Source organism: Homarus americanus, unplaced genomic scaffold, assembly GCF_018991925.1.
Source record: "Homarus americanus isolate GMGI-L3 unplaced genomic scaffold, GMGI_Hamer_2.0 scaffold19117, whole genome shotgun sequence".
NCBI lineage: Eukaryota > Metazoa > Arthropoda > Malacostraca > Decapoda > Nephropidae > Homarus > Homarus americanus.
The window spans coordinates 1,367,204-1,390,028 of NW_024754704.1; the positions used below are offsets into that span (position 1 = coordinate 1,367,204).

General features: G+C 45.7%; 1 protein-coding gene across 1 annotated transcript in view; it reads left to right on the forward strand.

The window, feature by feature from the left end:
• The window catches only part of LOC121855948 (G protein-coupled receptor kinase 1-like), a 109,390-nt gene that overhangs the window by 74,285 nt on the left and 12,280 nt on the right, over nt 1-22,825 (forward strand). Inside the window, exons 5-11 of the mRNA XM_042351166.1 lie at nt 4,891-4,992; nt 9,426-9,500; nt 9,670-9,731; nt 15,830-15,881; nt 16,994-17,185; nt 17,615-17,780; nt 21,494-21,635. Coding sequence (XP_042207100.1) covers nt 4,891-4,992; nt 9,426-9,500; nt 9,670-9,731; nt 15,830-15,881; nt 16,994-17,185; nt 17,615-17,780; nt 21,494-21,635 — 791 coding nt within the window. The remainder of the gene's footprint in view (nt 1-4,890; nt 4,993-9,425; nt 9,501-9,669; nt 9,732-15,829; nt 15,882-16,993; nt 17,186-17,614; nt 17,781-21,493; nt 21,636-22,825) is intronic.

Below are 22,825 nucleotides of genomic sequence, written 5' to 3' on the forward strand. Positions count from 1 at the left end.
TTAATCCATCGGCCTCCTTCCTTCCTTCCTTCCTTCCTTCCTTCTGCTTAGAGATTATTATACTTAAAGACGCTGGTTCATATCCCGTCCACCCTTCCTCTCTCCCCCTTAAGATATGCTGCAGGCCATCTAGTGCAGGCTGAGTCCACTGTTGAGCTGGTATAGGCCTACCCTTTGAGTTGGCTCTGGTGCAGGACGACCTAATATGGGTGTGTGTGTGTGTGTGTGTGTGTGTGTGTGTGTGTGTGTGTGTGTGTGTGTGTGTGTGTGTGTGTGTGTGTGTGTGTGTGTGTGTGTGTGTGTGTGTGTGGTAGGTGCGGGGTGGAGGTATAGTGGTACAGGTCAGAGGCCAGCTCCCCTTAAGGCAGGGCGACACACTTGATATATCCCAGAGTCAACTCATTCATAATTCGTGGCGAGGAGACACTGGCCATGTAAGGCGAGCCCTATGACCTTCTCTCTCTCCTCTCTCCTCTCTCTCTCTCTCTCTCTCTCTCTCTCTCTCTCTCTCTCTCTCTGGGAGGTGGACACTGCCTAGCTCTCACTGACCACTATCCCACCCTAATTTACCTCACCTAACCTATTTATTACGTAGTGTGTCTCACCCCCCCCTGTGTGAGGAGAGAGCCACATCACAGTACGGAAGAGTCCAGTTCACTTTAGACACCATCTCACCTCACAAGACGAGAACATTAACGAACGAACCATTAAAGACTCGGCTCAGTATCTCGGTGACTTAAGCCGAGCCACAGCCTGTAATGTAACACTCGCGGTGCCCAGCTGTTGCATATTTTATACCAAATGGTCAGGCTGGGGGCAACTGTACCTCAGTGTGCTAAATGCAAATGCCTAAGAGATACCCCATGTAAGTCTCAACACGGCCCGGTCATTACTAGAGGAGACGACTGCTAATGTTACCTGTAGCTACTTGTCCACCTAGTGTGTGTGTGGTGGTAGTTTATACTGTGTGTCGTGTGTGAATCGAACCATTGAACCCCGGAACAGGAGGTGAGCGCTGTATCCACTTGACCACCTCGCTCATGTAATGATGGTTTAATACCTTTGTGTAGGATGGTGAGGTATGTTGTGTGTGTGGGATGGTGAGGGTGTGTGTGTGTGTGTGTAGGATGTGGGGTGTGTGTGTGTGTGTGTGTGTGTGTGTGTGTGTGTGTGTGTGTGTGTGTGTGTGTGGGATGGTGGGGTGTGTGTGTGTGTGTGTGTGGGATGGTGAGGGTGTGTGTGTGTGTGTGTGTAGGATGGAGGTGTGTGTGTGTGTGTGTGTGTAGGATGGTGAGGTGTGTGTGTAGGATGGTGAGGTGTGTGTGTGTGTAGGATGGTGAGTGTGTGTGTGTGTGTGTGGGATGGTGAGGTGTGTGTAGGATGGTGAGGTGTGTGTGTGTGTGTGTGTGTGTGTAGGATGGTGAGGTGTGTGTGTGGGATGGTGAGGTGTGTGTGTGTGTGTGTGTGGTGGATGGTGAGGTGTGTGTGTGTGTGTGTGTGAGGATGGTGAGGTGTGTGTGTGTGTGTAGGATGGGTGTGAGGTGTGTGTGTGTGTGTGTGTGAGGATGGTGAGGTGTGTGTGTAGGATGGTGAGGTATGTGTGTGTGTGTGTGTGTGTAGGATGGGAGGTGTGTGTGTGTGTGTGTGTAGGATGGTGAGGTGTGTGTGTGTGTGTAGGATGGTGAGGTGTGTGTGTGTGTGTGTGTGTGTGTAGGATGGTGAGGTGTGTGTGTGAGGATGGTGAGGTGTGGGATGGTGAGGTGTGTGTGTGTGTGTAGGGATGGGGAGTGTGTGTGTGTGTGTGTAGGGGATGGTGAGGTGTGTGTGTAGGATGGTGAGGTGTGTAGGATGGTGGAGGTGTGTAGGGTGGTGAGGTGTGGGGTGGTGAGGTGTGTGTAGGGTGGTGAGGTGTGTAGGATGAGGGTGTAGGAATGTTGACCATGGTGGGGAGGAGGCAGAGGCAGAACTCAAGGAGGATTACTTGAGGTCTGCAAGGAGGGTGAGGAGGCTGAGTCGAGAGGCCAAGATTAAGGTGAGGGTAGAGAAGTGGGGGTGGTAGGGGTGAGGTAGAGAAGTGGGGGTAGGGGTGAGGGTAGAGAAGTGGGGGTGGTAGGGGGTGAGGGTAGAGGGTGAGGCAAACAGCTGACAGACAGTGTATACCTGGCCCACCTCACCTGTGTATCCGCCCCGTGAGTCTTTTTTCGAGAGACTGACGCCCCCACCTCCCCCCCACCCCTACCACCCTCCCCCTCCCTCCGATGTAACGGAATCTAGACTCATGTAAAGTATTAGCCTGACACACACACACACACACACACACACACACACACACACACACACACACACACACACACACACACACAGCTCAGAGCCTCACCTCACGGTCGGTTGGTCGGGGGTAAAGAACTAAACAACATCCCCGGTGGTGGTAATGAGTCCTCGTGAAGGTTTACGTAATGCCCTTTGATACCCCCTTACTCCTTACCCCTCCTCTATTTCTCTCTTAAGTCTTCACAGGTCGGTACAGGTCGTGGTGGTGGGTGTACAGGTCGTGGTGGTGGGTGTACAGGTCGTGGTGGTGGAGGTCGTCTAGAATGGGTGAGGTTTAGTGGTGCTCGACGTTCCTCCTCCCCCATTCCCTCCCTCCTCTCTTCCACTCCTCCTCTTTCCTCCCTCCCTCCTCCCTCCCTCCCTCCCTCCCTCCTTAAACTTAGTTAATGATGCTCCATTAGGTCCAGTATGGGAGAGTCCCGGGGCGTTAGTGGTGATGGTCCGTGTTGGGGAGGGGTAGTGGGCGGAGACCTGTGATTTAGGTAGGTATTGGTGTGTGTGTGTGTGTGTGTGTGTGTGTGTGTGTGTGTGTGTGTGTGTGTGCTGGATGAGAGGTCACGAGGGTGTGAGGCTGGGGTGTAGTTTTCATGGGTCGGGTGGGGTGTAGGGACTGTGGTGTAGCAGGTGTGTAGGGCGTGTGTGTAGGGGCCGGGTGTAAGGTCAGGTGTGGGTGTAGGGGCTGGTGTGTAGGGGCAGGGTGTAGGGGTTGGGTGGGGCCAGTGTGTGTAGGGTCAGGTGTAGGGTCAGGTGTGTAGGGCCGGGGTGTAGGGTCAGGTGTGGGTGTAGGGGCCGGGGTGTAGGGGCTGTGTGGGGGTCAGGTGTGTAGGGGTCAGGTGGGGTAGGGTCGGGTTTGTAGGGCCAGGTGTGGTGTAGGGCCGGTGTGATATTTTGACAGTAATCCCAATACTCGTGTCCATTATATAACCTTCAGTGTAAATAAACAATAAAGGCTACCACGTGTTGATTGGCTGATGACGTGACTGCTACATCATCACTACACTGCTAATGCACCACTACCACTACCACCACTACCACCACCACCACCACCAACCACCACCACTCCTGCTACCACCAACCACCACCATACTCAACCACCACCACCACTGCTACCACCACCACCACCACCAACACGGGTTTATGTTTACTCTTGGTTTATAAGTTTACTGTTAATGGAAGATGTAGTGACACAGTATTCACCCGTGTTTGTTTACACTGGACTTACTTAGTATGGGATCCGTGGCTATGTTGCCAACTCTCAGTAATATACCGTAAAAAGTAGTAGTAGTAGTAGTAGTAGTAGTAGTAGTAGTAGTAGAGGTAACCCCCCACACCTCCACATCAGCCACCAGTGATGGAGAGGTCTTCCCGCGGTACAAGAACCTCACCCCACCTTCTTCGCCTCCGTCGTGTTGGGCCAGTTGTTGCAGGCGTGAGCCGCGGAGACTCCATCACCACTTAACACTGTTACTGGCCCTCGACGGCGACCTCTACAGGAGAGTCGGGGAGAGGGTAATTAAATGGAATTAGTATAACGAGGGGGAAGGAGGAGGAGGCCTGACACTAACCTACTATGGGGTTGTGGAGGGGGGAGACAGGTGAACCTGTCACACCTCTCTTTTTTTGTAGAGAAAGGAGGAGGGTGAAAGAAGATTAGAGGTGGGGGAAAAAAGTTATAGTTCGGAAATTGAAGAAATTTAGGAGGAGGTAAGAGAGGGCGGGCTGACTAAGCTAATAGTGTTAGGGTTGTGTCATGGGTTAGTTATTGTCTGTCGGTACAGGCACTAGACATCCTGCCCTGTCCCATATATGGTGTTTTAAGGACCTTATTTCATATTCCGCCGACCCTATTGGCTCCCTGTCTCCATTCACTCCCCACGCTTCTCATTCTCGCGTCCCTCACCCTCTTCTTTGTAGTGTGATGAGAGGGAGAGGGGAGGGGGGGGGAGGGGGGGGGAGCACTACCCAGAGTGAAGTCGACCTTAATGGAAGATTCTTGTGTGCCAGGAGCCGCCCCGTGGAGGCCTGCCATGTACTGGGGGAGGAGGAGGGGAGGAAGGGGAAGAAGAGGAGGGGAGGAAGGGAGAAGAGGAGGGAGGAGGAGGGAGGTATGGTGGTGGTGGCTGTGTACATAGTGTTATTATTCTCAACCATACACATACATAATTATATCTATACATACATACAGTGTTTACTACGGGTTGTACTGTATAGTGTTAGTACTGGACCTTGAGGGCGAGGTAATTAAATAGTTCCCAAAGTAAACATTTAATTAACCCTCTGAACTTTAATTTCTTTTTAGCGAAAGTTTATAATTATACTTTTTTCACATTATATTTGTTGTTGCTTTTATATTAGATGAGAAGTGTTATTATTATTATTATTGTTATTATTGTTATTATTATTATTATTATTATTATTATTATTATTATTATTATTATTATTATATTAAATGACAAGTGTTAATATTGTTGTTGTTGTTGACAGATGTTATTGTTGTTGTTGACAGATGTTATTGTTGTTGTTGTTGTTGACAGATGTTAATGTTGTTGTTGTTGACAGATCAAGACGTACGAGAAGATAGAGAACAAGGAAGAGAGAAGAAAGGTCGCCAGGGAGATCTACGACAACTTTATTATGAAGGAACTATTATCTAATACTCACGTAAGTACACCTGTTAGCCACCCACACCTGTTAGCCACCCACACCTGTTAGCCACACACCTGTTAGACACATCTGTTAGCCAGCCTACACCTCTTAACCACACCTCTTAGCCACCCTTAACTGTTGACTACACATCTGTTAGCCACACCTGATAGCCACACCTGTTAGCTACACCTGTTAACCCTCCACACACCTGTTGACCCTCCACACACCTGTTGACCTCCGCACACCTGTTGACCCTCCACACACCTGTTAACCCTCCACATACTTGTTGACCCTCCACACACCTGTTGACTCCACACAAGTTGACCCTCCACATACCTTATTACCCTCCACACACCTGCTGACCCTCCACACACCTTATTACCTCCACACACCTGCTGACCCTCCACACACCTGTTGACCCTCCACATACCTTATTACCCTCCACACACCTGCTGACCCTCCACACACCTGTTGACCCTCCACACACCTGTTGATCCTCCACACACCTGTTTTCCACTAATTTTTAAACCAGTCGTGGTCCTGACGTCATCGTTCTTTTAACTTCATCACGAAATAAAATTCATCAGTCTTTTGACTTCACCCTGACATTGATTTCACCGCAATATTGACTTCACCACAGACATTGACTTCACCACAGACATTGATCACCAAGGTATTGACTTCACCACAGACATCGACTTCACCACAGACATTGACTTCACCACAGACATCGACTTCACCACAGACATTGACTTCACCACAGACATCGACTTCACCACAGACATCGACTTCACCACAGACATTGACTTCACCACAGACATCGACTTCACCACAGACATTGACTTCACCACAGACATTGACTTCACCACAGACATTGACTTCACCACAGACATTGACTTCACCACAGACATTGACTTCACCGTGGTTGGCGCCAATAAGCTGGTGACCAAATAAGAGACGGTAGCCAAGGTTAACGAGAGTCAGCCTACTGTCATTAAAGTCAGGCCGGGGAGGTGAATCACGCTTAACGACGGCTGATGAGGCTTACTGGCACCCCCTACCACAGTGGCACCCCCTACCACAGTGGCACCCCTACCAGAGTGGCACCCCTATCACAGTGGCACCCCTACCACAGTGGCACCCCTACCACAGTGGCACCCCTACACAGTGGCACCCCTACACAGTGGCACTCTACCACAGTGGTACCTGTCACAGTGGCACCCCCACAGTGACACCCCCCCAGGGCCCTACCACAGTGGCACCCCTACCACAGTGGCCTCTACCACAGTGGCACCCCCCACACAGTGGCACCCCTACCACAGTGGCACCCCTCTACCACAGTGCTGCTTCTTATCACAGAGCTGTCCATACCACAAAGGTGTAGTGTAGTATTGATGTGTTGTGTCGGTGGTGTGGTATAGTATAATGTAGCGTAGTGTGGTGTTAGTGGTGTGGTGTCGTGTGGTGTTTTGTAGTATAGTGATGTAGAGTGAATGTGTATAGTGGTGGTGTATCGTGATTGCGTAGCGTGGTGGTGTAGCAAGTGTGGTGGTGTAGATGGTGTAGCGAGTGTGGTGGTGTGGTATACAGGTAGCCTTATCACCCCTCCTGCTGGTGCCTGTCTCCCCTCCCCGTCTATATCTACGCCACAGAATCGATAACCGATATTAAGTGGTCGCGATGCTGCTTGTGGTGGTGGTGGTGGTGGTGGTGGGTGTGTCGGCACGTTAGTGTGTTTGGTAGTAATGATTGTTGTGGTGGTAGTAGTGGTGATAATAATGGTGTTATGGTGGTGGTTGTTGTGATGGTCATGATGATTTAGATGATAATGATTTGAAGGAGGTGATAGTGTGTGGAGGTCTTGAAATAGGTCCACGTTCTCCTGGAGGTCCACATCCTGCTGGAGGTCGTGAGAGGTAGTGTGGCCTCGCGTTCCATGGTACGGGCTGGTGCAGAAATCAATTTTCTGAGTCAGCGTGGGAGAGGAGAACGGCGGTGTTATCAAAAAGATGTCGCGCCTCACCTGTTGAAGCCGGGCTCCAGGTGGTGTAGGTGAGGGCAGGTGGTTAGGTGGCACACTGCGCACCTCAGTGTTGTATGTGGCACCTGTCATCATGGTAGGTGTAGTATGAGGCACCTTACACCTGACCCTCATCTCCTCACCATTTACTGTCCCTGGCATTCTTACTGGCCCACTCTAGGCACTCTCTAGACATTCTCCCTGGCCCTCTCTCCTAACACTCCCTTCTCGTCTCCTAGCACACTTCTGGCACTCCACCCCGTCCCCTGGCACTCTCCTGCCTGTTTCCAGCACTTCTGGCCCTCCATCCATTACCTCTCCTCTCCCTGCTGCTCTGCCACTCTTCTCGACTCCACTGTAGTCCTCTCACGATACTGTGGGCATTATCAGGGTCTCTTCTACCACCACTACCACCACTAGCCAACGTCTTCCACTACCACCACTAGCCAAGGTCTTCTACACCACTACCACCACTAGCCAACGTCTTCCACTACCACCATAGCCAAGGTCTTCCACCACCACTACCACCACTAGCCAATGTCTTCCTACCACCACTAGCCAACGTCTTCCACTACCACCACTAGCCAAGGTCTTCACCACCACTACCACCACTAGCCAACGTCTTCCACTACCACCACTAGCCAAGGTCTTCCACCACCACTACCACCACTAGCCAATGTCTTCCACTACCACCACTAGCCAACGTCTTCCACTACCACACCACTAGCCAAGGTCTTCTACCACCATTACCACCACTAGCCAACGTCTTCCACTACCACCACTAGCCAGGTCTTCCACCACCACTACCACCACTAGCCAATGTCTTCATCACCACCACTAGCCAACGTCTTCCACCACCACTACCACCACTAGCCAAGGTCTTCCACCACCACTACCACCACTAGTCAATGTCTTCCACTACCACCACTAGCCAATGTCTTCCACTACCACCACTAGCCAAGGTCTTCCACCACCACTACCACCACTAGCCAATGTCTTCCCTACCACCACTAGCCAATGTCTTCCACTACCACCACTTGCCACGTCTTCCACTACCACCACTAGCCAATGTCTTCCACCACTACCACTAGCCAAGGTCTTCCACCACCACTACCACCACTAGCCAACGTCTTCCACTACCACCACTAGCCAGGTCTTCCACCACCACTACCACCACTAGCCAATGTCTTCCTACCACCACTAGCCAACGTCTTCCAACCACTACCACCACTAGCCAAGGTCTTCCACCACCACTACCACCACTAGCCAACGTCTTCCACCACCACTACCACCATAGCCAAGGTCTTCCACCACCACTACCACCACTAGCCAATGTCTTCCCTACCACCACTAGCAAGGTCTTCTACCACCACTACCACCACTAGCCAACGTTTCCACACCACCAGGTCTTTACCAATACCACCACTAGCCAACGTCTTCACTACCACCACTAGCCAACGTCTTCCACCACCACTACCACCCTATCAGGTCTTCCATACCAATAAGTCTTCCACCACTACCACCATAGCCAATGTCTTCCACTACCACCACTAGCAACGTCTTCCACCACCACTACCACCACTATCCAAGGTCTTCACTACCACCACTAGCCAAGGTCTTCACCACCACTACCACCACTAGCCAATGTCTTCCACTACCACCACTAGCCACGTCTTCACCACCACTACCACCACTATCCAAGGTCTTCCACTACCACCACTAGCCAGGTCTTCTACCACCACTACCACCACTAGCCAATGTCTTCCACTACCACCACTAGCCAACGTCTTCCACCACCACTACCACCACTATCCAGGTCTTCCTACCACCACTAGCCAAGGTCTTCTACCACCACTACCACCACTAGCAATGTCTTCCACTACCACCACTAGCCAACGTCTTCTACCACCACTACCACCACTAGCCAATGTCTTCCACTACCACCACTAGCCAACGTCTTCCACCACCACTACCACCACTATCCAAGGTCTTCTACTACCACCACTAGCCAAGGTCTTCTACCACCACTACCACCACTAGCCAACGTCTTCACTACCACCACTAGCCAACGTCTTCCACCACCACTACCACCACTATCCAAGGTCTTCCACTACCACCACTAGCCAACGTCTTCCACCACCACTACCACCACTAGCCAACGTCTTCTACCACCACTACCACCACTAGCCAATGTCTTCCACTACCACCACTAGCCAACGTCTTCCACCACCTCTAACTAACTCCTTTACGTGCCACTTACCCTGACAGCTAAACATTATAGCTGATTCCTTGCTTCTTCCCTACAACCCTCATTATTGATTCCTAAGTTGATATAGGTTTTTGTTTATTTATAAGAGTGTGTTTATTATTGTTTTAAGGTGTGTTGTTGATGAGTGTGTTAATACTGTGTGTGTGTCTCCCCCAACAGGCGTACAACAAGGAGTCTGTGGCGTTTGTACAAAAACACCTCACGAAAAACGAAGTTCCTACTGACTTATTTGAGGTGAGTTTTGTTTATGTTAGTATACACACACACACACACACACACACACACACACACACACACACACACACACACACACACACACACACACACACACACACACACACACACACGCGCACACACACACACTTCTTCCCGGACCCTCACTAATGCTGGTCTCTCCCTGCAGCCCTACATAGAAGAAATATTCACTCATTTACGCGGGGACCTCTTTAACAAATTTGTGGAAAGGTAAGTTGACCTGATTGTCTTGTTATTTTGTGGGTTTGATTTTCGTTTTATTTCATCTTGTGTGTTGTGTAGGTTAGGTTACTGTTAGGTTAGTGTTTGGTTAGTGTTAGGGGTTAGGTTAGTGTTAGGTTAGGTTAGTTCCCGTCCTGACACGTCCTGATGTGTTCGTTGACAGTCCGTTGAGATATTGTTAGTGTCATATGGGGTCAGGTGTCAGGTGTAGTGCCATGGTATCAGGTGTCAGGTGGGGTAGTGCCATATCAGGTGTCAGGTGGGTGTAGTGCAAGGGTATCAAGTGTCAGGTGGGGTAGTGCCATGGTATCAGGTGTCAGGTGGGGAGCCATGGTATCAAGTGTCAGGTGGGGTAGTGCCATGGTATCAGGTGTCAGGTGGGGTAGTGCCATGGTATCAAGTGTCAGGTGGGGTAGTGCCATGGTATCAGGTGTCAGGTGGGTAGTGCCATGGTATCATGTCAGGTGGGGTAGTGCCATGGTATCAGGTGTCAGGTGGTAGTGCCATGGTATCAAGTGTCAGGTGGGGTAGTGCCATGGTATCAGGTGTCAGGTGGGGTAGTGCCATGGTATCAGGTGTCAGGTGGGGTAGTGCCATGGTATTAGGTGAGGTTATTATATTTTAACTAAGTTTTTGATAAGTTAACAAGTGGGTGGTGGGTCATGGAGGGTGAGGATGGGTCATGGAGGTGAGGATGGGTCAGGTGGGTAGGGGTGGGTCAGGAGCGCCCTTAATGTCCACAAAGAAGCCTTCTAGTCTTAAGTATTTGCTGTTGTGCTAACTGCCTCCCTCCCTCCTTGTTCATCTTCCCTTTGTTCCTCTCCCCTTGTTCCCCACCCTTTGTTCCCCTCCCCTTTGTTCCCTCACCCTTGTTTCTTTTCCCCTTTGTCCCCTCCCTTGTTCCTCTTCCCTTTGTCTCTACCCCTTGTTCCTCTTCTCCCTTTGTCCCCCTCCTTGTTCCTCTTCCCTTTGTCCCTACCCCTTTGTTCCTCTTCCCTTTGTTCCCCCTCCTTGTTCCTCTTCCCCTTTGTCTCCTTCTTTGTTCCCTCCCTTGTTCCTCTTCCCCTTTGTTTCTCCCCCTTTGTTCCCCTTAATGTCTCTCACCTCTTGTTCCTTCCCCTTATGCCTTCCACCATTATCTCTACCACCACCTACTACCACCTCCACCTACTACCACCACCTACCACCATCACAGCCACCTACTACCACCTCCACCTACTACCACCACCTACCACCCACCACCTCCACCTACTACCACCACCTACCACCACCTCCACCTACTACCACTACAACCATCGTCAGCAGTAGGTGATAAAAGATAACAACAAGAATTAATATTTCTCCATCTGTCTCATGAGTTGTGTCAGCGCGGCTCGGTCAGGAAGCTCTGTCAGTCAGTTCGTCAGTCAGGATTGGCATACATTGAGCCAGCTGACGGATCTGTTTAGGGTTGGAAAGGAGTGTTGAGAAGACCACGAGAGAGAGAGAGAGAGAGAAAGAGAGAGAGAGAGAGAGAGAGAGAGAGAGAGAGAGTGTTGACCGCATCAGCTGTCTGGTGTGGAGCTGCAGTGATCAGAGAGATGGGTCTGTTTATGGTACACTGAGGGGGGTGGGGGTGGTAGGAGGGAGAGTGAGGGAGGTAAACACCACACAAGGACCATTACCACCATAAAACACCATCATGACGTCACTTCAAGAACCATGTCATTATCGGGATAGTTTAAAGGAACACCAACCACCATTCATAACTAAATTAGCTGGTGTTAGGTCAGGTCAGGTCAGGTCAGGTCAGGTCAGGTCAGGTTAGGTTAGGATAGGATAGCTATCCACCCGAGACTTTAATGTTTCCGATATCGTAACAGTTTCCTCTTCTCCACGAATTGGTTGAGTCTACGATATCGGAATGACTCGGATATAAGATAACAGTGACGATAACTAACAACCAGACTTTTATTGTTATCTCGCGGTCGTTTATGTCCCGATATCTTAGTGTTATCGTGTAGTGGATGCCGATTACCACACAGTGTTACCATGTTGATGACTGTGTGTGTGTCGCAGGTGTGTGTGACCATCATCCTGAAGGCAGGTGTGTGGACGTGAAGGCAGGTGTGTAGTCCTGAAGGCAGGGGACTCGCAGTAACCAATCAAAATACAAATTTGTCGGAGAATTGATCAGTAATTGCTTTCCTGGGTGGCATGTAAGTTGTGGTGGAGGGTGGAGATGGTGTTGGAGATGTGTTGGGGGTGTGGAGATGGTGTTGGAGATGTGTTGGGGGTGTGGAGATGGTGTTGGAGATGTGTTGGGGGTGTGGAGATGGTGTTGGAGATGTGTTGGGGGTGTCTATAAGATGTGGTGGTGGTGGTGGTAGAGGTAGTGTTGGTGGTTGGTAGTGGTGGTGATGGTGGTAATCACTAGTGGCACTCCGCCCTCCAGCAGTGCCTGTGCCAGACCTATGTGGCACCTTTATTGCACCGCCGCTGTTAATATGCTAACGAGATGTTGGTCAGATCCGGCCACCTATCAGGAGCGTTCTGTGTGTGTATGTGTGTGTGTGTGTGTGTGTGTGTGTGTGTGTGTGTGTGTGTGTGTGTGTGTGTGTGTGTGTGTGTGTGTGTGTGTGTGTGTGTGTGTGTGTGTGTGTGTGTGTGTGTGTATTATTTTTTCCTCGAAGGTGTGTTAGGTGTCCCATTGCCCGCCTGCTAGTCTGCCCCCCAGGCACCTTTTGTCTGTGCCTTCCTCACTATATTGTTGCCTCCCACCCGCTCCTACCTGTCAGCCAGGTTATTTTCTTTGCTCGCCTACCTGGAAGTTTGCCTGTGTGACTAACGGTGCAGTGCAGGTGACCTCAGGCAGTGGCCACATAATTATAAGAACCAACTGACCAACCAACATCACCCCCGTCCCCACCCTCCGTCTATATATGTGTCCGGGAAATTACCCCCCCCCACCCTCTCCCCCTGATATATTAGACAGTAGCCACAGTACTAGCAACACCGTCAGCGCTTCCAGTATGGTGGCTGGTGACGCAGGGTCCTACCATGAAGTCTTAACCAGCACGAGTAGCCAATAGCTCCTGCCGTTCACCTCCCCGTAAGAAGTGACTCGCTCGTAGAAGTTAGGCAGGAGGTTCGTTGACCGGCCCCTGGCAGTAGTGACGCCCCTGTACGGTACAGTACGTGGTACGACAGACTGTTACCCGGAGCAGTGAACACTGTGACTGGAGGACGGTGTTCAGCTGCCATGACTCACCTCCTCCATCAACACAGTGGCCAGGCCAGGGCTTGGTTCTCAGATTCATTTTTATATTTACCACTAAACTGTGATGAAGAGACGCGTGTTAAAGGTAGAGAACTTTTGACGTCAATTTGGTCGCGGTGAGAGGAAGATTTAACGTCAGGAACTTTTAGGAATCAGAGTCGTGTCATCACTAGTGTTTGTCACCGTCTGTCTCGCCTCCACCACTCTGTGTCCTGCCCCACGACTTCTGGTTAAGTTTATTTATTTATTTATTTATTTATGGTATGTTTTGTAGGAGGCAATATGAAGGTGAGGAAATAATGGTGTTGCTGGAGGCGGCAGGACTCGCTCGCTCCATCTTGTTGTTGTTATCATGGTGACCTTCAGCATCAGACGGTGTGGCAACACAGGAGGAGCCACAAGAAAAAATATAAACTTTTTCTTCAACTCATCTGTAGAGGAACACTCGTGTATGCTGGCAGTAGCGGTGTGGTGGCTTTGTACTGACACATGGGGACGACCATCAAGATATTCTTAATCACACTTGTAGATTATCTGGAATAGACTCTGGGGGTCCTCCTACCTGTGACCACCTCCAGCACGACGTGATCAAGCTGGCTCTTACTACGCACACTGACCACAAGAGCTTCACCTCACTCAGGACGCGTCGAGACACAACTATTTAAAAAATTTACTACTGTACTTCTTAAATTATGTAGCTAAATAAGGTGTATCTGTTTAATAAAGTCTATATCCTGTACATCTTCTATAATATACCATCAGCGTCCTGCATTAATTAGTGTGTGTCAGCTGTGCACAGTGTGAGAATGTCTGAATAGAAACAAAAGCTCCTCGCGTCCAATGACCTCACACACACACACACACTCACACACACGAGGCGGGTAGAATCCTTATATGTGCCAAGACCCTGTGAATGTTGGCGGGATTACCTGGAACGACTCAACTCCAGTCAGGTCATTTTAAGATGGTTCGATTTTGTGTTTTTCAGATGTATTGCATTTTTTTTTCTTCCTATTTGTCATTTGTTTTTGTTTTTCATTTACCTATTTATTTATTCTTTCAACAAGGACATGTGTTTTAATATACAGTTACCAGAGAGTGTACGTAATAATGAACTGATTAACGACGGGAGATTCTGGTGAGAGGGAGAGGTATGCGAAGTAGGTAGGTAAGGTGAGGGGGGAGGAGAGGCAGCGTGTACAGGTAAGGGAGTGTGGCCCCGCGGGAAGGCCACCCTCACCCATCACCGTCACCCATCACTCTAACCCACCACCCTCACCACTTCACACCACCACTCACTTACACCATCCTACCCCCCCCCCTCCACACTCACCTATCACCACCTTACACCGCCCTCACCACCTTACACCGCCCTCACCACCACCCACGCAAGCTCTTCAACGACCCACGACCTTCTCCTGCCGCCTCGGACGACCCACGACCCCTGCCATTTCCGTCACTACCTCTTGCTTGGTCTTTAGTCCCGCCACAGCTGCTAATGAGTGCTGGGCTGACGACTTGGACTGACTCTTAGAACCCACAGTCAGTTAGTTAGTCACTCAGTTAATCAATCCAATCAGTCAGCTAATCAGTTATCCAGTCAGTCAATTAGTCAAATCAGTTTCAGGATGTATTAAAGTTCATACTGGTGTGTGTGTGTGTGTGTGTGTGTGTGTGTGTGTGTGTGTGTGTGTGTGTGTGTGTGTGTGTGTGTGTGTGTGTGTGTGTGTGTGTGTGTGTGTGTGTGTGTGTGTGTGTCCTCCGCTATTATATATAAAGAGAGAGAGAATATTACCACTGGGGGGCTGCATACTGTGAACTTTAAAGAGGTCGTGGATACCGTCCGTAAACCACCTCTTAAAACATACTTGACTCTGTGAATACTGAGGACCCCAGGTATACTGAGGACCCCGGGTATACTGAGAACCCCGGGTATGAGACCCCAGGTATACTGAAGACCCTGGGTATACTATACTGAGGACCCCCGGGTATACTGAAGACCCCTGGGTATACTGAGGACCCCCACAAATACTGGGGACCCCCGGGTATACTGAGGACCCCCGGGTATACTGAAGACCCCCGGGTATACTGAGGACCCCCGGGTATACTGAGGACCCCCGGGTATACTGAGGACCCCCACGGATAATACATGAAGGGCGGCGTGTGACTATTCCATATACGGTATAATAGATAGAAGCTCGTATAGTTAGGTTAAGTTAGGTTCATTTACATAAGAGATGATTGATTGGAGTAGAAGGTTACATGTTTAAAGATGTATTGAAGGAATGTATGCGGTTATAGTGATGTTCTAGTGTTAACCAGTTGGCTTATACTCCCCGGACCTCCTGGGAATACTCACCTTGTTAAGCTCTTCATTGCAGCTTGGTCTGGATTCTCAAAGGTTCATACGCTAGATTTTTTTTTCTTCCTAGCTAGAGATCTGAGAGACAATTACACCTACATAAGACACAAAGATGGTGGCCTACATAGCGACCACATTAAGCTGAGTGAGGGGTTTGTCTGTCTGTCTGTCTGTCTGTCTGTCTGTCTGTCTGTCTGTCTGTCTGTCTGTCTGTCTGTCTGTCTGTCTGCCTGTCTGTCTGTCTGTCTGCCTGTCTGTCTGTGTCTGTCTGTCTGTCTGTCTGTCTGTCTGTCTGTCTGTCTGTCTGCCTGTCCACACTATGTCACCTCCTACTGTACAAGAACCAGTGGAGGGAACTGTAACTCATCACAATATTCTTACAGCCATAATGAGTCTTTCTTTTTTTTATATTACAGAATGAATTTATGTCTCGACAACTAATATATTGTTTATATCTCTTTCCAGTGACAAATATACCAGATTTTGCCAGTGGAAAAACCTAGAGTTGAATATTCAGGTAAGTGTGTGATAGAGAGCTGTGAGGTTTAATGCAGGTGTGTGTGTGTCGTGCGCCGTGCCACACACCTGCTAATTTGATACAAGTCCTTTAAACTTGACACCATCAAAGGTACAGGAAGAGCGGGGAACAGCCTCTCCTCCTGTACTTGAAGATATTTTGTTAACGCTTCTTAACACTAAATGCTGTTTCTATTGTTATCATAGCCTTTATTATAGTTATATTTTGAAGCGATCTAAATACACACACAAACCGTCTGATTATATAAACAAATGTATCACTAATTTCAAGTTAGAATTTACGAGAAACACAAGAGAGTCAACTGAAGTTCTGTACTGTGTTGGTGGGAGCTGCGCCACACTCTACGGACGCCGCCACCCGTGTTTCATTTACTATTAAAGTCGCCCTTATCTATTTTATTTCTCTATTATATAGTTTTGAATATTTAATGGTGGTATTTGTTTATAGTTACCCAACATTAGGTTATTAAACTTTCAAGGATTATTTATTAACACTTGTAGAATTATAATTTTCCTCTGACGTCTTTAAACTTTTGAGTAAAATACATAGTAACACAAATGGTTCGTTGACTCCTTAACCTCTACCACCTGTTTCTGCCTCTTAACCACATTACAGAAGTACAGAGAAGGTAAAAGTGCATAATATCTTGATATACAATTTGAGAACTTCATACACACTGATTCCGAGGCGCTCACTAGGTTAACGAGGTAGAATTCATTTGAGATAATAGACATTTTGTTCAGAAGCGGCAGCAGAGGGTGAAGGTACGTTGTGAATATTTTTGAGTCAACGCAATGTGTATGTTCCAAAGTGTTTTAATTAATGGTTCATTCATGTCATATAGAAAATATAATTCAGTCGCTGTGGATGATTCTTGATAGTTTAATAACATTGATGTATTAGTATGTAAAACATCGCTTTTAAAATTTTGAGTAATGGCATTGTTTTGAGTAACCGTAGGTAATGTTTACAGTATATGTTTATATCAGTATTTTGAATCACATAATTCTACAGGTGATGTTTACATGAGTCATTATACTGTTGTTTTGAATCACAGAACTTTACAAAATTATTTCTACCGTATCTTTCAGCTGACGATGAACGACTTCAGTGTACACAGGATCATTGGTCGTGGCGGCTTTGGTGAGGTGTATGGGTGTCGCAAAGCTGACACTGGCAAGATGTATGCCATGAAATGCCTCGACAAAAAACGAATAAAAATGAAACAGGGTGAAACTCTAGCACTCAATGAACGGATTATGCTCTCACTAGTCAGCACAGGGGTGAGCCTTGCGTGTTTCTCTTTCACTTTTACTACAAATTATATTACCTTAAAAAGACAGATATCTTACATTATTGTTACAAATACTGAATTATATGATTATTGTCACTTTTTCAGAAATAGTACCAAGACTTATGACACTACCTGTTAATATATTTTCATATCTTTTTTTTTTAATTAGAATAAAAATTATCACTTCATGGTAACAACTTGTATATGATTATTACACTTGATGAGAAACAAAATTCCATTGTGTAGCCAGGTGGATGAGTGAGGGACCTGGTGAGATGAAAACTAAGAAGGAATAATGTGGCAGAGTAAAAATGTATTGTTTTAATATTTACCTAAAAATGTTAGATATAAAGAATGATGCATTATACAGTAGATGTAGTGCAGTTAACTATGATTTAACTAGAGATACTGATTTCAGGTGGATTGTCCGTTCATTGTTTGTATGACTTATGCTTTCCACACTCCGGACAAGCTGTGTTTCATCTTGGACCTCATGAATGGAGGCGATCTACACTATCACTTGTCCCAACATGGTGTCTTCAATGAACAGGAAATGAGATTTTATGCTGCGGAAGTCATATTAGGTAATGTCTGCTGAGGTTCTGTGCTGCAGAGGTCTTTTTAGGTTATGTCTGCTAAGGTTCTGTGCTGCAGAGGTCATATTAGGTAATGTCTGCTGAGGTTCTGTGCTGCAGAGGTCATATTAGGTAATGTCTGCTGAGGTTCTGTGCTGCAGAGGTTATATTAGGTTATGTCTGCTAAGGTTCTATGCTGCAGAGGTCATATTAGGTAATGTCTGCTGATGAAAACTCTTACAACATTGTTACATATTTATTGGATATGTAAATGAAAAATTTATCCTGAAATTCAGTTTTATGACCGAGCCTTAATCTAGATCACACGAGTATAAAGCACACACTAAACCATTGGTATACAAGAGACCTGACATTAGTGGATGGAGCAGCTTTAATATAGATACAGAATCAACCCTGATACAACTATGACCCTAACATTGGTCAGAGACAGTAGAGGGAGAACACTGAATGAACATATGACATGTAAGCTAGTGCATACCTCACCATTCTTTTGTGTCAGTCATAATGCTCTTCCAGGCAACAGTTTGTCACTCATTCTGGCGGAATTTCACACGAGCCATCAAAGGAGGGAAAGTATCTGAGTTGCAGAGTTCCAGGTTTAGCCATAAAATAGAATTTCAAGATCAGTCCTCCATTAGTGGCCATCATTAGGTGACTGGTATGAAACCCTCAAGAAATGGGAGGTTGTACTACATGTTCACAAAAGCATTTCAAGAATATTGGTACTTCTCATAACTCAAATTGCTTAGACCCCCATTAAAAAAAACATTTTTGATAATATATGTGACAAATTTCTCATAAAAGTTCTGCAGAATAGCAGAAAACAACACCAAACTAAGTACCTCTTCTCTTTCCTTCTCAAGACTCTTAAAAAAAGTGCCAAGAAAGGTTGATTAAATCCAGTAGGAAGAGATTGGAAGAATACTCTGTATATCCTGGCCCTAAAGCACCTCAATCTTTTACAACACCCAGGTGTACCAGCAGGTTCCTCTGTGTGTACTTTGTATAAGGAAGAAGCAGGATCAGAGAACTCCATCTCAATACTCCCTTCAGGATTACTTGACTTTTGCAGTAACTATCACTTGGTGGAATGAAATAGTTCCTCAACATTTTGAATACTTCCCAGAGGAGAGAAACTCATAATAAAACCTCTTCCACTCTCAAAGTCACTATGCAAAGGATGAAAAGCCTGAGAGGGTTGAACATAATGAGATTCATGAACAGAATGACCTGCCTCCGAAGAGATTCTATTTCATGAACCTTTCTCCTAAAGGACTGTACCCTTGGAGAAGATATAACTTATACAACTGTGTCTTGTCATACATGACGGAGAAGGGGTTGGCATCATAAGTATATCGCTTTCAAAGTGAAACCCTAAAGGTTTAAAGAAGTTTAAAACCATTGAACAGAGAGATTATGCAAGAGATTTACAAGATCTCCCGTAAAATGTATCATCAATCTCAAAAGTTAAAAGATAAATTTCTGAAAAGGACTGGTCCAACATGTGGCCTACAAAATCCAAAAGTTGACCTAAAAATTAATTTGAGGAAAGCAGAATTTTCCTTGCCAAAAAATTGCAAGATCCATGTGATGCACATATCTTGCTTACTTCTTAACCCAGGACTATATGCCTTGCATATAAAACCTGGTGAGTTTGAGAAACTAGTCCAACCTAAGGAGGATTCCTGTAGGTGTGGAGTGACATATATATCTCTGTTAGAGAAGGAACCTGAATAAGTGATGTAATTACTCACAGTGAATGATCCAATCTGATATCAACTGACTTGGAACAAGGAAGAGCATCTAAAATTGTCTTGAAAGAAGGTATTAAATGCAGACCCATTAAATCCTGAAGCATATACCTCTGTGAGATCCCCAACTGTCAGTCATTTTCAGCACACATCAGAGAATATCCTACTAACCCTGGGTCTGACCTCAGGAGGGCCAGGAATAACAAACCACCAAAAGACAGGCTGGATTATCCACAGTGAATTCAGCTGATATCTTGACACACTGCAGGTGTTGCCATTTCCTGGTTGGCTCTTCAGTTGTACCCAGATTGGATCAATAACAAACCACCTTCATCTCCTGTAACATAAAATACAGTGAACTTTGGGTAAAACTAACACTGAGGACAATTGATTCTTCCCAGAAAACTAAATACTGTAGGACTAAATACAATATTTAGAGGCAAAGCAGTTAACTTTAAAGATGTATGTGAAGTGAATTATGGATTGTGTGGCTAGAAATAAATGGGTATAATGCCTGGAAGATCTTTATGGCTGGCCTGAAAGAACATTGAGTTGCATGCTAGCTTATATGAGATCAAGTGCCTGTGATGTAGAAAGCTTTACTTCCAATACCTCTGTTGGGGCTGTAGTTGCAATAAGGAAGGTTACTAAACATTCAAATCAGTCCCAGCATAATCTTAGGCCTCTTGAGCCTGTTATATTAAAACCACCTACTGAAGGTTGGCTGCCCATAAATGTATGTTACTTCCAAACCGTCATAATTACAGGTATATGTACACTGTTTTCACATGTGAATTTGAATTATGGTAAATGTGAAAACTATCGCCTAAGTTAATTTTATTATTTTTTACTGAAACTTATTATTCTGTTGGATTGTTTTTATTGTAACAGTTTCTAGTGTTGTGACTATGGTAGAGTAGTTTGGTACGACAGTTACAATATATGATGCAGAGGTAAGATAACTTTCATTGTTCCATCACAAGACTTGTTTGAAGAGTCTTAATAATGTACAACTTCGTGTACTGTATGAAGTTATGTACAATATTATATACACAAAGTAAAACCTGCCATCAGCAGACATATTCTTCTGTCTGCTAATGAAGAATCACCAAGAGTTAAACCCACTACAGTAATGAGACGCCTTTTCCATTACTCAAGTTCTCACGTGATTCATCAGAATGTTCGTCTGAATATTTTAATGTTATTGTTGTCAAACCCAAATTGTTAGCTTTTAGAAAATTATTATACAGGTAGTCACTTTATCTGAGGATTACTCTTCATAGCTCAGGTGCTGTGTTTGGCCCCTGTTGTAATTGCGAATTCACCTCAATTCCAGTTCTTTTCTGGCTTGGAGTATCACAGGCAGCTGCTAATGACCCACAGAATACACATGGATGTTTAATTAAAGTACAGCAGCTCATTTTGTAGCTAGTGGACAGAGACCAATGACTTGACTTCCCACCCTTCTCCATAGATGGGGTTATAAGTTGGCAAGAGCTGTGAAAGATTGACTGCATAATTCATGTCTATAGCCAATCCATTTTGGGGAAAAATGAGCCTATCTCAGAGTTTCATTCCAGTAATCATAAACCTCTATAGCTCATGAAGTAACCATGGTGTTGTGTGTTTGATTTTTTTTTTTTGACACTTGCTGATAGGGCAGTGTGAACTGCTGCCAGAGCATGTCATGGTCTCTTGTGAGGGTCGGCTCAGTATTGGAGACTATAGTCAAGGTATCACAGGACAATTGCCTCCTCCCCTTGGCTATTAACTATAACTACTGAACACAGAACTCTCCCTAGTGAATAGGTTGCTTGACAGTTAGAATGAATAAACACAACTACAGTTGCCTTCATATATTTTTAACCTGAACGTACTGATCAAGAACTTTTATGCATCACGATTGGTGTATCAATAGTGACTTGTGCTGAAATAAGTAATCTCTTTCAGGACTAGAACACATGCACCGACGATACATTGTTTATCGAGACCTAAAACCAGCTAACATTCTCCTGGATGAACATGGTCACGTCAGGATATCAGATTTAGGTCTAGCTTGTGATTTTTCTAAAAAGAAGCCACATGCATCAGTGTAAGTAATGTTCTTATTATTTTTATTCAATGCAATTTATTTGTTATTTTAACAGAAGATATTGATATATGTCCCAGTTAGTCTCATAGACACAAAGGATAACTTGACTGCTAAGGATTTATGATTTAGTCTTGTCGACACCATCTTAGTACTGTACTGTATATATTTGTTCACTTATAATGTTCTAAAATGATAAAAAAAATATTTGTTCTTAAACCAGCAGTAAAAAGAATGAATAAACTGTTTTTGTATGTTTAGCATTGTATGTCTGCATCTACAGCTGACTGGGGTAAGCCCTTTCTTTTAAAATGCTGTTTTGTAATACAGTTCATAGTAAGTAGAGTATAACTACAGTACAAGCATTTAGAAATGTATATCTGCTACAGAACTCCTCTATATTTGATGAGAACCCATTAGATCATATGCATAGTAAAGTGATATACAAGTGTTGATACAAGTAACATTTTCTGCAATATTATTCTGTACTGTATTACTATGTATCGTCTGCTAAATATAAGTACGTACTGTATTAATATACTGTACAGGTACAGCACCATGCATTTAATCACAGAGTTGAGGCAGATACAAGTTCCCAGTTGTTTTCTTATGATTTTCTTTTTTATTTAGAATTAATGTTTTCAGGAACCAGAATCTTTAATGAAATAGTTTAGTTTAAACAGTAAATAAATGTGTATCAACAGACTGATTGTTAATGTAAATTATTTTATTATTACCAATCATCATTTGATGAGTATACATGTTGCTCAACACTGTACAGTACAGTACTGTCCTTTAAACATACAGTACTGCACTGTATGGTATATCCAATGTTAAACAGTCATCCATGGTAGTTGCTTAACATTTACCTTTACTGTACATTATAACTTAAAATTTTGTCAACAGTTTGAACTATTTGGATCTCTGTAGTCAGGGTATGAGACTATTAGATATACGGTAATTATAGTATAATTTAATGGTAGTCTATGATACTCTGCTGTACTTCAGTGAAGGACCTGTGAGTTACCAACACTGAATGTCCCAAGACAGACTCTGCAGCATCAGAGGAGACAGCTGTTCAGCAGCAGGGTAGAGTACATTATTCATGTGAATAATGCAATTGGTGCAAAACTGTTCTTAACCCAGTAACACCAGAAGCCTTTTAAGGCACCAAGCAGTGTGATGGTTGCCTT